The 12,990-nt window shown below is 40.6% G+C and overlaps 1 protein-coding gene across 3 annotated transcripts in view; it reads right to left on the bottom strand.

Moving 5' to 3' along the window:
• The window catches only part of Supt20h (SPT20 homolog, SAGA complex component), a 33,990-nt gene extending 25,291 nt beyond the window's left edge, over positions 1–8,699 (bottom strand). For 2 of the 3 annotated variants that reach the window (XM_036191163.1, XM_036191161.1), the window contains exons 1-7: positions 8,426–8,699; positions 6,583–6,669; positions 5,292–5,327; positions 4,702–4,760; positions 4,359–4,425; positions 1,944–2,073; positions 379–482 (exon numbers count right to left, since the gene is read on the bottom strand). In XM_036191163.1, the coding sequence (XP_036047056.1) occupies positions 379–482; positions 1,944–2,073; positions 4,359–4,425; positions 4,702–4,760; positions 5,292–5,327; positions 6,583–6,585 (399 nt within the window). In that variant the 5' untranslated portion in view covers positions 6,586–6,669; positions 8,426–8,699. The remainder of the gene's footprint in view (positions 1–378; positions 483–1,943; positions 2,074–4,358; positions 4,426–4,701; positions 4,761–5,291; positions 5,328–6,582; positions 6,670–8,425) is intronic. The other variant, XM_036191162.1, reaches the window with a different exon arrangement.
• Positions 8,700–12,990: the final 4,291 nt, after the last annotated feature.

Here is a 12,990-nt window from a genome sequence, read left to right as displayed (position 1 = left end):
TCAAAGAAACAAAACCAAACCACAACACAAAGGATATGTGTACACACACACACACACACGACACAAAACATGTTTTCTGGGGATTGGGTGTAGTTTAGTTGTAGGCTGGTAGCCTAACACATATGAGGCCTTGAGTTCACTACCCAGTGCCACAAAGAAGGGGAAAAAGACATTTCATTTGTGTGTGTACATGTGAAACGCACGCACGCACGCACACACGCACAATGTTTTAGAAATAGAGTTTTGCTATGTGCCCAGGCAGGCTTCAAACTTCCTTGAGACGTTTGTGTTTAAGCCTTCTACTTCGAAGTACCTGGGATGGCACATTATTATATACATGTTATTTTTTCAAACAGATATTTTGTCTTGTCTCTTTACCTGTGATTTTTCAAGGAGATCAACCAAAATAGGAGGTAATTCTTCTGCATCTAAGTATTCAAGCAATTCCCCTTCTTCATAAGGCAATCGGATGGTCTCAGAATCTTAATTTTAAAAACAAAGTTTATGAAAACAGGCTCACAAAAAGTTAGGATTGTAATTTAAATGACTTTTAAAAAGAGAATATATAGGGCTTGAGAGATGGCTCAGTGATTAAGAGCACTTACCATTCTTGCAGAGGACTTGGGTTCTGTACCTAGAACCCACATGGTAGCTTACAACTGACTGGAACTGTCAGCTGTGGGCACCTGCATTCATACCCCACCACATACACACATATATATACATACACATAATTAAGAGTAATAAAATAAATCTTAAAAATACAGCTCAAAGGCTAAGTCTTATAAATCAATTCCACTGTAGCACTGAAAACCTTTCTATATAAGATTTTAAACAAGAACAGGAAAATCCTCCTGCCTCGACATGCTTAGTGCCAAGATTACAGGCCTTTGACATCACATCTATGTGGTGCTATGGACTGAACTCTGAGCTCTGTGCATGGCTAGGCAAGTATTCCACCAACTAAACTATATTCTTATCCCATAAATAAAATTCTTCACAAACTAAGTTCCTTGTAGTGCACATATTTTTAAATTCTGAGATGCCTTTTTAAATGAAATCTAAGAATATTTATGTTTTAATGCTCTTCACTTCCACAGTATTAGAAATCTTTTTAGAAATATTTTCAATGTTTACTCTTTTTTGACATCTCAATACAATTATTCAGAATGAATGCTTAATTTTCAAGCTTTTATACTCACTATATAAAATGCAGTCAAAGTTCCTTATGTTATCTTAAAATACAGATAGCAATAAAAAAAAAAAAAAGCAATTGTTAAAAATCACCTGTTCTATTAACTACAGAGAAATAATCAGGCTGGCAAGATAGTGGATATAGCTCAGTGGATAAAGGAACTTGGGGCCAAGCCTGAAAAACCTGAGTTCTATCCTTGAGACCCACATGCTAGAAGACAACTGACTTCCTTTAGTTGTCCTGGAACTACAAAAGTACCATGATCCTCCCTCCACCCCCCCATAATAAAATAAAATATAAAAGATAAAACAGGAACTGGAGAGATGGCTCAGCAGTTAAGAGCTCAGGCTGATCTTTTAGGGGACTTGCATTCAATTCCCAGCACCCACATGGTGACTCAAAACCATTTTTAACTCATTCATGGGATCTAATCTCTTCTTTTGACCTCTGAAGGTACCAGGCACACATGTGGTGTAGACATACATAAAAGCAAAACATCCATACACTAAAACAAAAATAAATTAATCTAAAAAAATGTAAAGATATAATCAATTATAATACTTTTTAAATCCAAGTTCAGGAAGGATAATTTACACCCTACATTGTCAACCATTCTAGCAAAAGTCAAGAAGAAAAAAGCACAGAATAAGAATTTGTCTTTTAATCAGGACAATCTCTGACTAAAAGTTGAACAGCTAACTTTAAAAGCAGAGGTATTTTATGTCAAGCATACTTTAGAAGGTCTTACCTGATCCATTTTTCCCCCTGAGCATCAGAGAATATCCTTCGTTTCCTGGATACAGATTGACCACTAAACATGACAAAGTCTCTTGCATAACAAGCTTCTCTAACAAGTTCACATTTCTTCTTAATTTCTGCTTTAAAAAGAGGCAAACTTCGTGAAAACAGTTTACTACAGCTTTGAAAAACAATTCACTCACTATTGGTGTTCCTTCCATACTATAATCTCAAATACTTGGGAACTGTCACAATCCACAGGTCAGTAAGATCAACTAACTTTTACCCACTAGAATGCTTTATGCAAATTAACTCACAACATAAACTGGCTATGCATGAATGTGTACCTGTAATATCAGCATTTAGAAGAGGCCAAGGCAGAAAAATTTGAGTCCCAGGCTAGCCTGAACCATATTACACAGCAATACCATCTTTTAAATTAGTGGTTCTCAACCTGTGGATCACAACCCCTGGGGAAGAGGTGGTGCAGAGCGACCCTTTCACTGGGGTTGCCTAAGAGCATCGGAAAACACAGATATTTATATTTCCTAAGAGTAGCAAAATTACAGTATGAAGTAGCAATGAAAATAATTTTACAGTTGGGGATCACAACGTAAGGGGGTATCAACCATCAAGAAGGTTGAGAAACACTATTTTAAACAAACAACAAAATAGGCATGGTAGCTATTGTCTATAAGCCCAGCACATGGCAAGCTGAGGCAGAAGAATCATCATCACACTTGAAGGCCAGCTGGGGCTACAGTCACATTCTACCTCAAAGACAGAAACAAACAGAAGAGAGAAAAAAATAAGAGAAAAAAAAAAAAAAACACTTAATACAGATATGAATGAAGAGTTGGAAACCTCTTTAACTGCACAGTGATAAGGCCAAAATTCTCCAACAACTATCTACTCAGACTTAAAAAAGTTCAGCAAGTCTAATTAGCTGAACTGTTGAGCCTAAAAAAGAGCTAACTGGTGAAAAGAAGTCACTTAGACAGTTTTCTATAAATTCAATGCAACAGGTTCCTTAAGAACCATCTGAGTTGTTTTTTTTTAAAACATATATCTGGAAACAAAATCCACAATTTTATAGATGTATGCCTTTACATGAAACCAACTTAAAGATTAAACACAAACACATTCCATTCTATCTTAGAAAAGATGAGTTAATATTTTTTCAATAATTAAAAAACCAAATGTTTTAAATGCCTTATATTAAATGTCTAGCTTTATAATTACAATTGTGTATAAGGTGGGGCATACACATATCACAGGCTTCATGCAGAGGTCAGAGAACAATTTGTAGAAGTCAGTTCTCTCCTTCCACTATATAGATCTGGGGCATCCTCCCTCAGGCTTCAGGACAAGTACCTCTACCTGCTGAACTATCTCACTGGCCCCAGGAACCATAAGTTTTTCATCTATCATCAACATAGAATGAAAACACTGTGCAATCTGAAAATAAAGGGGAAGGAGGCTAATGTATTTAAAAGCAAAACAAAACAAAAAACCCAGAAAACAATTAGCAGAAACAAACAAAAAACACTGCCTAGGATTCTTAAATGCACAGATAGCATCTTAGGCTACAGGGCACAGCAACTGCTCATCTCTGCCTCTATTATATTAAAAGCAGGCAGACAATATATACGTCAAGCTGGGCTTGCTGATTCTCATTATTATCTTTATACGTGGCTCTCTTATCTTGGGTCTAGCTTCTAAGATGATGGATACAGAAATTATGCAAATTGTTATGATGAGTTCATAGGTATATACAAATTTTTTACTTCATTTCTAGGTAAACTGTGAACTGTTCAATGCTTATTTTTAAATCCACATTAAAATTTTTTTGTAAAGCTGGGTGTGGTGGTACACACATTAACTCTATCACTCTAGAGGCAGGGGGATCTCAGTGAGTTCCATGCCAGCATAGTAAAAACTGCATCTCAAACAAACCACATACAACAAAACTTCTTAAAAAATTCCAACTTTGCTTAAAAAATGTCAGTCTCTATTGGTTATAATTATAGACACCTTTATGCTGAATTAAACCAGTCACGAGTTTCATCTTTGACCAAATTCATTTCTTACTAACACACTTGAATCCTTCCCATATGTGCAGTTAAAATCTCAAGAAGTGGGTTATTGAGGTACTAGCTCAAATCTACAAAACCAGTTCTCATAGGAAGATAACAGAAGACACATTGTGGCTTTGTTTATGAGGTCCCACTACCCAGACCACCACTAACTCAAGCAGATTAACCTGAGAATGGAACTGGGTCTGCCAAAGAACTGAGTGGAGTCTGGTTGACAAAGATGTTCAACAACGAATATATAAATCACTAGCTGCTTCAAACATAATGTTTTAAACTTCCCCCTTCTACCACAACTCCAAAGCCCAGTAATATAAAGAATTTATATTTACCTTAACCTCAGGTTCTTTTTCACATTCTTCAACATACAAGTCATAAAGTTTTTGGAATATAGACTTTCTAGGGAAAAAAGTAATAAATATACAAGGTAAACAATCATCACAAAGTGATTTTGTTTACTTTTCATTCATGTAAATATTTCAGTTCTGTAACGAAACCTTGTAGATAAGACTTTAATTTAGTAACTACCCCCTCCCATATATATGACAAGACATTGATTTCAATGTTTCCAAATCAATATGACTGTTAATTCCTGTATAACACCCAGTAAGAACACATAAGTGGTAGTTAACTCATTTCACTGACTCAAAGACGTTACCAATTAAACAGTCATACCTTCCACTAGATAGGTATTTCCTTTTAGGAGGTCTCTGCCGAGCACTTTCAACAATATACTGAAATAGAGAAATTGGTCAAACACTGTATTCAGCTTTTATATGAGCAACTCTAAGTGCACTGTACATCTGCAACAGGTTAGGCTGAAAGGCCCGTTTAGTCTCCTAGGCTCTGTCATGCATGAACTTAGACCTTGTATACAGGTCATAAACAAAATTTAAATTCCAGTAGGACTTAACCTAGTATTTCAGTACAGGAAATTGCAACTCCACAGGACAAATATATGCTAAATGTTTTATAGCTAAATTTATTTTTAAATTGGACATCAGACTGCAATGACCCATATTTTAAGATAGTTTAGAGAAACTTATCAGGACAGAAAAACAGCTTTAGAAATTCTATGGTCTTGTTTAAACAATTTTTATTCTATAGCCTAACAAAAACTTCACAGGACTGATAATCCATACATCATGCAGTTTTACATATGCACAGTAAAATTATTTGCACAACTAGCCTAAAATACTATATTCTCTTGAAGATTATAAAATTTAATATGGAATTTCTGTCAGTTATAATCACTCATGTCTCACCTCTGCACGATCCAAAGCTTGCTCTAGAGCTTGCTGCTGTAAAAATCAAATAGTACATTTGGCAATATTAGTTATTTTAAGAAAAATATTAATAAATATTTGACACTCTTCACAAAGTGCTTGTTTCATTTTCTGAAACAAAGACAATGCTTTATTCTTCTTCTTTATTTCTCTTGTCTATCCCCCAATGCATTCCTGATTTGTTTTGTTTTGTTTTGTTTTGTTTATGACTGTTTGGGGCACTTGATCATTAAGTATATAAAAAATACTAAAATGGCATCAGCAGTATCTGCAAGCTTGACATGCTTATATCATGCACTCATTACTCCCTGCAAATCCTAAGGTATATCATTAGTATGTATGAATAAAAAGTAAGAATCCCACGTGACAATTTCCACTTTTTTCTAACAGGGTAGATATAAACAGGCAAGACCCCCAGAGCAGGAAGATGACGTACATCTCCATCTTTATTCACTGAGGTGGGTTAGAGATGGGACCACATCCTTAGCTCACTTTGTAGCCCAGGCTGGCCTTTGATTCACAGGGATCCTTTGATCTGAGTATCCCAAGTACTAGGATTACAGGTGTGACAAATTAAACCTGCCTACCTTTATTCATTTCAAAGCATACAAGTGAAGGAGTTTGGGAAAATAGTTAAGTGCCTGCCAACACTCATGAAGAACAGAGTTCAATGTCCAGAATCTGCAGAAGCTAGCTAGACTGGCTGGCACCCAGCAGGGATCCCAGTGATGGAAGTAGACCTCAAGGGCCAGCCTGGCCTACTCAGCCAGTTCTAGACCTAAGGGACTATCTGAAAATAAAAGTGGACAGAGCTGGAGGAGGAACACTGACATTATTCTCATTTCCTTACCAAACATACATACCAGAACATGCACACACAAAAAAGATGTAAGAGGAAACATAAAACACAAGAAACGCAACCCTTCCCAAATAATTTGCATTTATATCAACCTCCTTACCAAAGATTCAGAAAAAATGGAAAAGCAGAATTAACTTTTAACACATAAGTATCTGTGTGATTCAGATGTGATAATCCTACCACTGAATTGACAAGACATCAGCCAGATATTTTATAGAGAAAATTTTGACATGACTGCCAAGTCATTTGAGTGTTTCTATACACTTGTTATTTTTATGGAGTTAAAGGAAGAGAATACTGTAAAATACAAATTTTAGCATGCTAAGTTACAGCTTACACTATTATTTTTATGGAGCTGAAGGAAGAGAAAACTGTACAATACAAATTTTAGCATGTTATGTTACAGCTTACCATTGTGGCATAAGATACAGATTCAAAAAGAAGATAAAACTCAGATGTGTTGTGGAAGTGGGGTGGAAATCATGTCTTTCTTATATACTGCAGAAAACAAAAAAGTAAGACTGTTAGCATAAAAGAAAGACTACCATTATCAAGAAAATTATTCAAGGCACACACGTTTCTAATATGTTTTGAAAACAAACAAGAAAACTACTAAACCCACCCACACACAGAAGCAAATTAGCTCTAAGTAGGGCAAAACAGTCTCAAGTTCAAATCACTAACCCCGTCCCTCAAATGTAGCACACTGAGAAAACACTGTCTTTGAAAACGTGTTTTCCAGCATCACTCCAGCCCTCTTTTCCTGCAGATTCTATGACCTGCTCACTGGCTTTGACTGCAATGTATGTCACTTTAGAAATCAGTTTTTAATCACACCTGAATGCAAAACCAAAACACCTCTATTCCCCCAAATGCCCCAGGCTGCATTTCCCAGCTGCTCTGACCTTAAGAAAAGGAGACATACTCCTGAAGAACCTTTCCTCTAGTGCAGGGGTTCTCACCCAGCTTTAGACGGATATCCACGCCCCAGTTTCTGAACTCTAGTCCGAGTCTGGAATGGGTTAAGGGCCCAGAAATGAGAAGAAGCCACAGGGGAAGCCCACTATTCTAACTCTGTATGCCCGAAGAGATACACTGTGCTCTGAAGATAATAAAGGCTGCTTTACTATTGTTCTTCATCAGTTTGCACTTGTTGCTGCAGATCTACACGACGTTGATAAAGTGCAAATTCCAGTGGTGAAAAACAAGATCTCCTATGCCAAACTTTTTAGGAGGGAAGGACCCCAAAGCTTAAGCTAGTACCAGCTAAAGAAATACTATCTGGCAATATTAATTTTCAAAAGCCTAAATGTATAGATTCCAGGAATAATCTTTTTTAAGAATGGTATTAATTCTGTCTTTAAATTTCTAGAGGAAGTATAAGCTGGATTTACATGAAATCTTTCTGATCACTAAATCTAAATATTCAGCTATAGTATGTACTTACAAGTACAATTTGGTAACTCAAATTACAGTTTCTTTTTTACTAAATTAGAAGGGAAGGGCATTTTAAAACTTTCATTGCACATTCGGGTTATCTGTTACATTCTCCTTGTAAATACAATCTACAAGAACCCGTGCGAAAACTATTTAAACATTATCGACATCTCTATTTTACGGAGAACTCAACGCAAACGACTCTCCTAAGTATCACAGACCGACGAAGACATTCTGTCCCTTCTCAATGTGTAACCTTAGGTTCTACTATCCCAACCTTCAGGCCACTCACACCTGCACCCATGGGTTTTTTGTTTTTACTTTTTTTGCTTCGAGACAGAGTGTCTCTGTGAAACAGTTTTGGCTATCCTGGAACTCACGCTGTAGATCAGGCTGGCTTCTGCCTCCGAAGTGCTGGGATTAAGGGCGTGCACCACCACCGCCCAGCGCACCCATGCAAAGCGTACGAATTGAGTTGATGAGAACACTCACGTATTTCTTCTCTTAATTTTACCTTAAGTTTATACCAATCCCAGTCCCTGTCCTCAATCTAACTTAAGTCTGTACTCATCACTGCGTTTGCACTTGGCGTCCTAACTAGGGACCCGGACGGCGGCGATAAAAGATGGCTTCCAGGGTCAGCCACCAGCTACACTGATTTCCCCGGTGTACTTGGGTCTCAACTGCAGGTGTTTTTTGTTTTTACCCTCGCAACGCCAACTCCACAGAGAAGCAACCGGCCTTCGTTCAATAGCCACCCAGGGCCCCGGCCCCGAAGAAGCGCTCTACCAAGCCCGCAGCGAGGCCCCAGGAATACCTGTGACAAGCTCTCCCTAAGCGCAGGCGGACCGCGCCAGGAAGGGCTGAGGGGCGTTCACGCAGGATGGCCGCCGCGGTGCCCGCCCACGTCGGGGACTCCCCGAGGTGCAGATCGACCTCTGCTCCGTCACCTCTGCTCTAGGACGCTCCGGGACACCTGACCTACACCCCTAGCCCCGGCGACCCGCTCACCGAAGCCGCCCGCCGCGGCCTCCAGCCTCAGACTTTGCCTGGGGCCTGTTGTAACGCCCACCCAAACCTCCAACCGCCACTTCCGGCGGCAGCGCTTCCGATTGGCGAGTTGAGAGTGGATGGGGCGGGGCTTGAGGCGGTGCAAGGCTCGACACACACTCACCTACACCTTCAACAGCGAGTTCCGGCGGCCGCTCTTCTGATTGGCGGACTGAGTTGGTGGCCGGAAGTGTTGGAAAGGGTTGGTAGCCCCCGGAGAGTCTTGGGCTTTCACTGACTTTGGAGTGGAGCAAGTGCTCCGGCATGTTTGAGAGGCACGGGAGAGCGTGGGTGTTACGTTTGTGGGTGCCACATTTCTCCTTCACTGGTTTACATCTATATGTGTGTGTGTGTTCGCGTGTGTGCGTGTGCATGCAGCCGCATGTGGAGGTCACCGAACAACTTGGAGGAGTCGGTTTTCTCCTTCACCACCGGTTGGCGGCAAACGCCTTTATCAGCTAATCATCTCCTAACACCAGTTTCATTTTAACCACCCCAGAATTGAGATCTGAGAATCTAGAAAGGGCACAGTTGGTGGTAATTCTACACCTTGAAGCACGTTGGTTCACTGAGGAGTCTTAACTGAGGTAACATGCCCAGGGCAGTAAATGAATTGTTTTAAGATGTTCAGTTGGTAGGCACTTTAAATATTTCAATATGCCACCACATCTAATTTCAAAACATCTTTGTTGACTTCACCTTGCAGTGTAACAAGGAATTAGAAGGTCTTTGTGGGGACTAACGAGATGGCTCAGTGGGTAATGGTGCTTGCTGTCTGTGGTGATCTGATTTGATCCTGGAATGCATACAGCATTAATAGAGAACCCACCCTCGAAAGTTGTCTTCCAACCTACTCACACACAAACACAAATAAATGTAATTTCAAAAAAGTAGAACATTGTTTACTAAAAGCAGTGAGAGTTACTTGGATCTGCGTATGTTAAGTGGGTTGTGATAAAGTTTGGCAGCTGCCTCAATCTCCTACCTTTTCACCATTATATTTGTTTGTGGGGATCCTCCCTCCCACCCCCAGTATTGGGCCTCTGCCGTAAGACTCTACTATCAGTAACATGTGCCCATACTTAATTTAGATTTGTGGCTAAGATTCCATTGTATACACAGATAGCATGATTTTATCTGATATCTATTGGTGGGCATTTGGGTTCTTTTCTGCCTTCATGCTATTGTGTTAAAGCTGCTGGAAACAGTTATGTACAAACATTTGAGTCTGCACTACTGGAGTCAAACGTTTGGCTCACCTAGAACTCAGGAGACAGGGTTGGTAGAAGAGTTTTATTCAAAGCTAGCCCTTTGCTGGCATGGTGATTCATGCCTGTAATCCAGCATTCTGGAGGCTGAGGCAGGAGAACAGCCACAATCTAAGGCCTGTGTATTATGTAATGTCTTGACTGGGCTGAATTACCGAGCAAGACACTGCCTCCAAAGACAAACCACCAGCAAAAAGCCACACCCGAAGACAGGCATCTGTCTCCAGGGGATTTTTGTCCCTGACTCTAGGTGAGCATTGGCCTTGTGTCAAAGATCAAACAGCCTAGTTAGAAGCAGAACAGCACAAAAGACTACTAACTACATTACAGAGTAACTGGAAATGAAGACATTGGCAGACTATTGTACTGGTTCTCACAACAAACATGCCTATTTTATTCTGTGAGTGAGGATTTCAATCACGCTTTTTCTGGAAAGTGAGGGGACTGACCCTTACTATTCTAGTACCACTTGGCTCACGTTTCACAGTGTACCTGTGCCCCACCTGCACTGAGCTAGTGTTGCAGTAAAGCTACACCACGGCTCCAGCATTATCATTACTATTATATATGTAGCTTTGGCTGACCTGGAACTTGCTGTAGAGATCAGACTAGACTCGAACCCACAGAAATCCATCTGCCTCTGCCTCTGCCTCCTGAGTGCTGGATTAAAGGTGTGGACTACACATTGAGTTTTTAAAGAGTAGTATCTAACAGTATCAGAAAGTAGTTCCCACGTCTCTGGCCCTGAGGGTGCTTGTGATGGAAGTTCCTCTTCAGGGGCTTGGCTGGCTTAAGTGGCCACACATTAGTGGGTTCTTAGTTTTGGAGTTGAAGGCTAGGTTTCCCAGCTCTAGCCTGGGTAAATGCTGCTTTCCTGAGTTTCGTTTCCCTCCTTGTTCCTTAAGTCTTGTCTCGCTATTGCCCTCCTTATTACTGCGTTCAAGCCATTCTTCTCGGGGCACAAGGGAAAGGAAGGCTGGGAGAGGTAGTTACAGTGTTCTGTTGATGTGTTGGGACCCAACTGAATTGAAGATTGTCTGGAAAGCCTCGATGATGGGATGTGGACATTTTGCCCTTCACCTAGCCAGGGTCATGCCAGGAAAAGGCTATGGACTGGCACCAGGGTTTGAGAGGCTGTAGTCCAGAAACTGGCAATTGGCATCCCACCCATCTGTATGTGCTCACATGTTCCAGACACTGGGATGTGTTGTGCTTTGTTTGCTGTCCCAGAACATACCTTGCCAAGGGAGAACTTGAGATATTCTGAGCAGCCTGCAGTTCTACCATCTGACACTCTTTACTGGTTGATTTCCTGCTTTTCCATTTGAGGGGTGTAAAAGAGCTGTGCAGTTAATAAACTTGGTGCCCTGAGTCATCACCCCTTGCAGCCCTCCTGACTCCAGCTTTTGATTCTTTCCATTTGTTATCTCTTCATTTCTCTTTCATACTTGGTCTTTTTCTTGGGATCCTGTCTGGAATCCTGATAAGGCTGGTCCAAGTCATGTGTGGATACCAGGTGGTAACAGTAAGGGTAGATGGACAAGACCTTCTTTCCCGCCTGTTTCCCCCTTGTGAGATGCTCTCCACACTTGCTAGACCTAGATCATCTTGGATCTTCTCTGTTAAATACTTTTGCTGAGGCCCTGATGTCTGCAAAATAAACTCTTCATCATTGATATTGTCGTAAGTATCCACCAGAGAAAACTTCTCAGACACAGGGTTAAGTTGATAGAAAGCCTTTATTAGCCGGCCAGTGACGACACTGGGTGTTCAGGATCCCAGGGTAACCCCAGCTTTTCTCAAGGTGAACTTTTTTTTTTTTTTTTTTTTTTTTGAGCTGAGGCTCAAACCCAGGGCCTTGCGCTTGCTAGGCAAGCGCTCTACCACTGAGCTAAATCCCCAACCCTCAAGGTGAACTTTTAAGCTCAGAAACCATATCTTGGGTTGACATACTTCAGTTAACAAGAACGGTTAGCCAGAAGTGAAACCACAGAAGTCAAAAGCAAGGGTAGTACATTTAGAGATTTTTCCCAGAACTACAAACTTTGGTGGATTAGGTCTCTGACCTCGCTTTTGGCAGATGGTGGTGACTACATGCTGAGTTTTATGGCCCGAAGGGTACTTCTACCATTGAGTCAGTTGTGCTAAAGTGGTGGGTGCCTGCTGAGGTCTGGGCCGTTACAATAGGACATGGAGGCCCCGTATACTCTGCTCCCCGTGGGTCCTGACAGTCTCCCACAGTTGCTCCTTTCATACACTGGCCTTTCATTTGCTGTCACCTTATCTTGTCATGAACTTGCTTTTTCATTGTGACTTTCTAGACAGGATCTCCCAGGGTGTCCTCCAACTTGCTATGTAGCTGAACATGCTCTTGAACTCCCCATGCTCCTGCCTCCGACTCCCAAGTTGCTGTCACTTCAGGTATTTGCCATCACCCCTGGCCTCAGAGTTGTTATATTTGTTTAAATCAACAAGTTCAAATGGTTTCACAGGTATTTCATAGGTAAAACTGAATTTTACTAATTGCTTTGCATTAGGAAAGTTACAATGCCATTTTCAATGTGGTGGTTTGAAAGAAAATGGCCCCCAAAGGAGGTGGCACTATTAGGAGGTGTGTTTGTGTGTGTGTGGAGGAAGTGTGGGGTGGGCTTTGAGGTCTACTTTGCTCAAGCTGTGCGCAGTGTGGTAAACAGTTTACTTCCTGTTGCCTGTAGATCAAGAACTCTCAGCTTCTTCTGCAGCACCATGTCTGCCTGCATGCCCACCATGCTTCTTGCCATGGAAATAATGGACTAAACCTCTGAGACTGTAAACCAGCTGAATTAAATGTTTTCCTTTATAAGAGTTGCCATGGTCACAGTGTCTCTTCACAGCAATAGAAACCCTAAGACAGTGACATTAAAATTATTTACTAGTTTCGGGTATTAATTCTGTTTAGCCACTAGAGGTCAGAATTTCACTTAAAAATAAATACTACACTAGTTTTCATAACAGATTTAACTTTTGGCTTATGAAGAGTTGGCACAAAAATTGTTTTTTGATAGTTCCATGTATTTGTCAGAGT

The sequence above is a fragment of the Onychomys torridus genome, chromosome 6 (assembly GCF_903995425.1).
Source record: "Onychomys torridus chromosome 6, mOncTor1.1, whole genome shotgun sequence".
Lineage (NCBI taxonomy): Eukaryota > Metazoa > Chordata > Mammalia > Rodentia > Cricetidae > Onychomys > Onychomys torridus.
The sequence above is the reverse complement of the archived record's forward strand: the minus strand, read 5'-3'. Positions and strand labels throughout refer to the sequence as shown.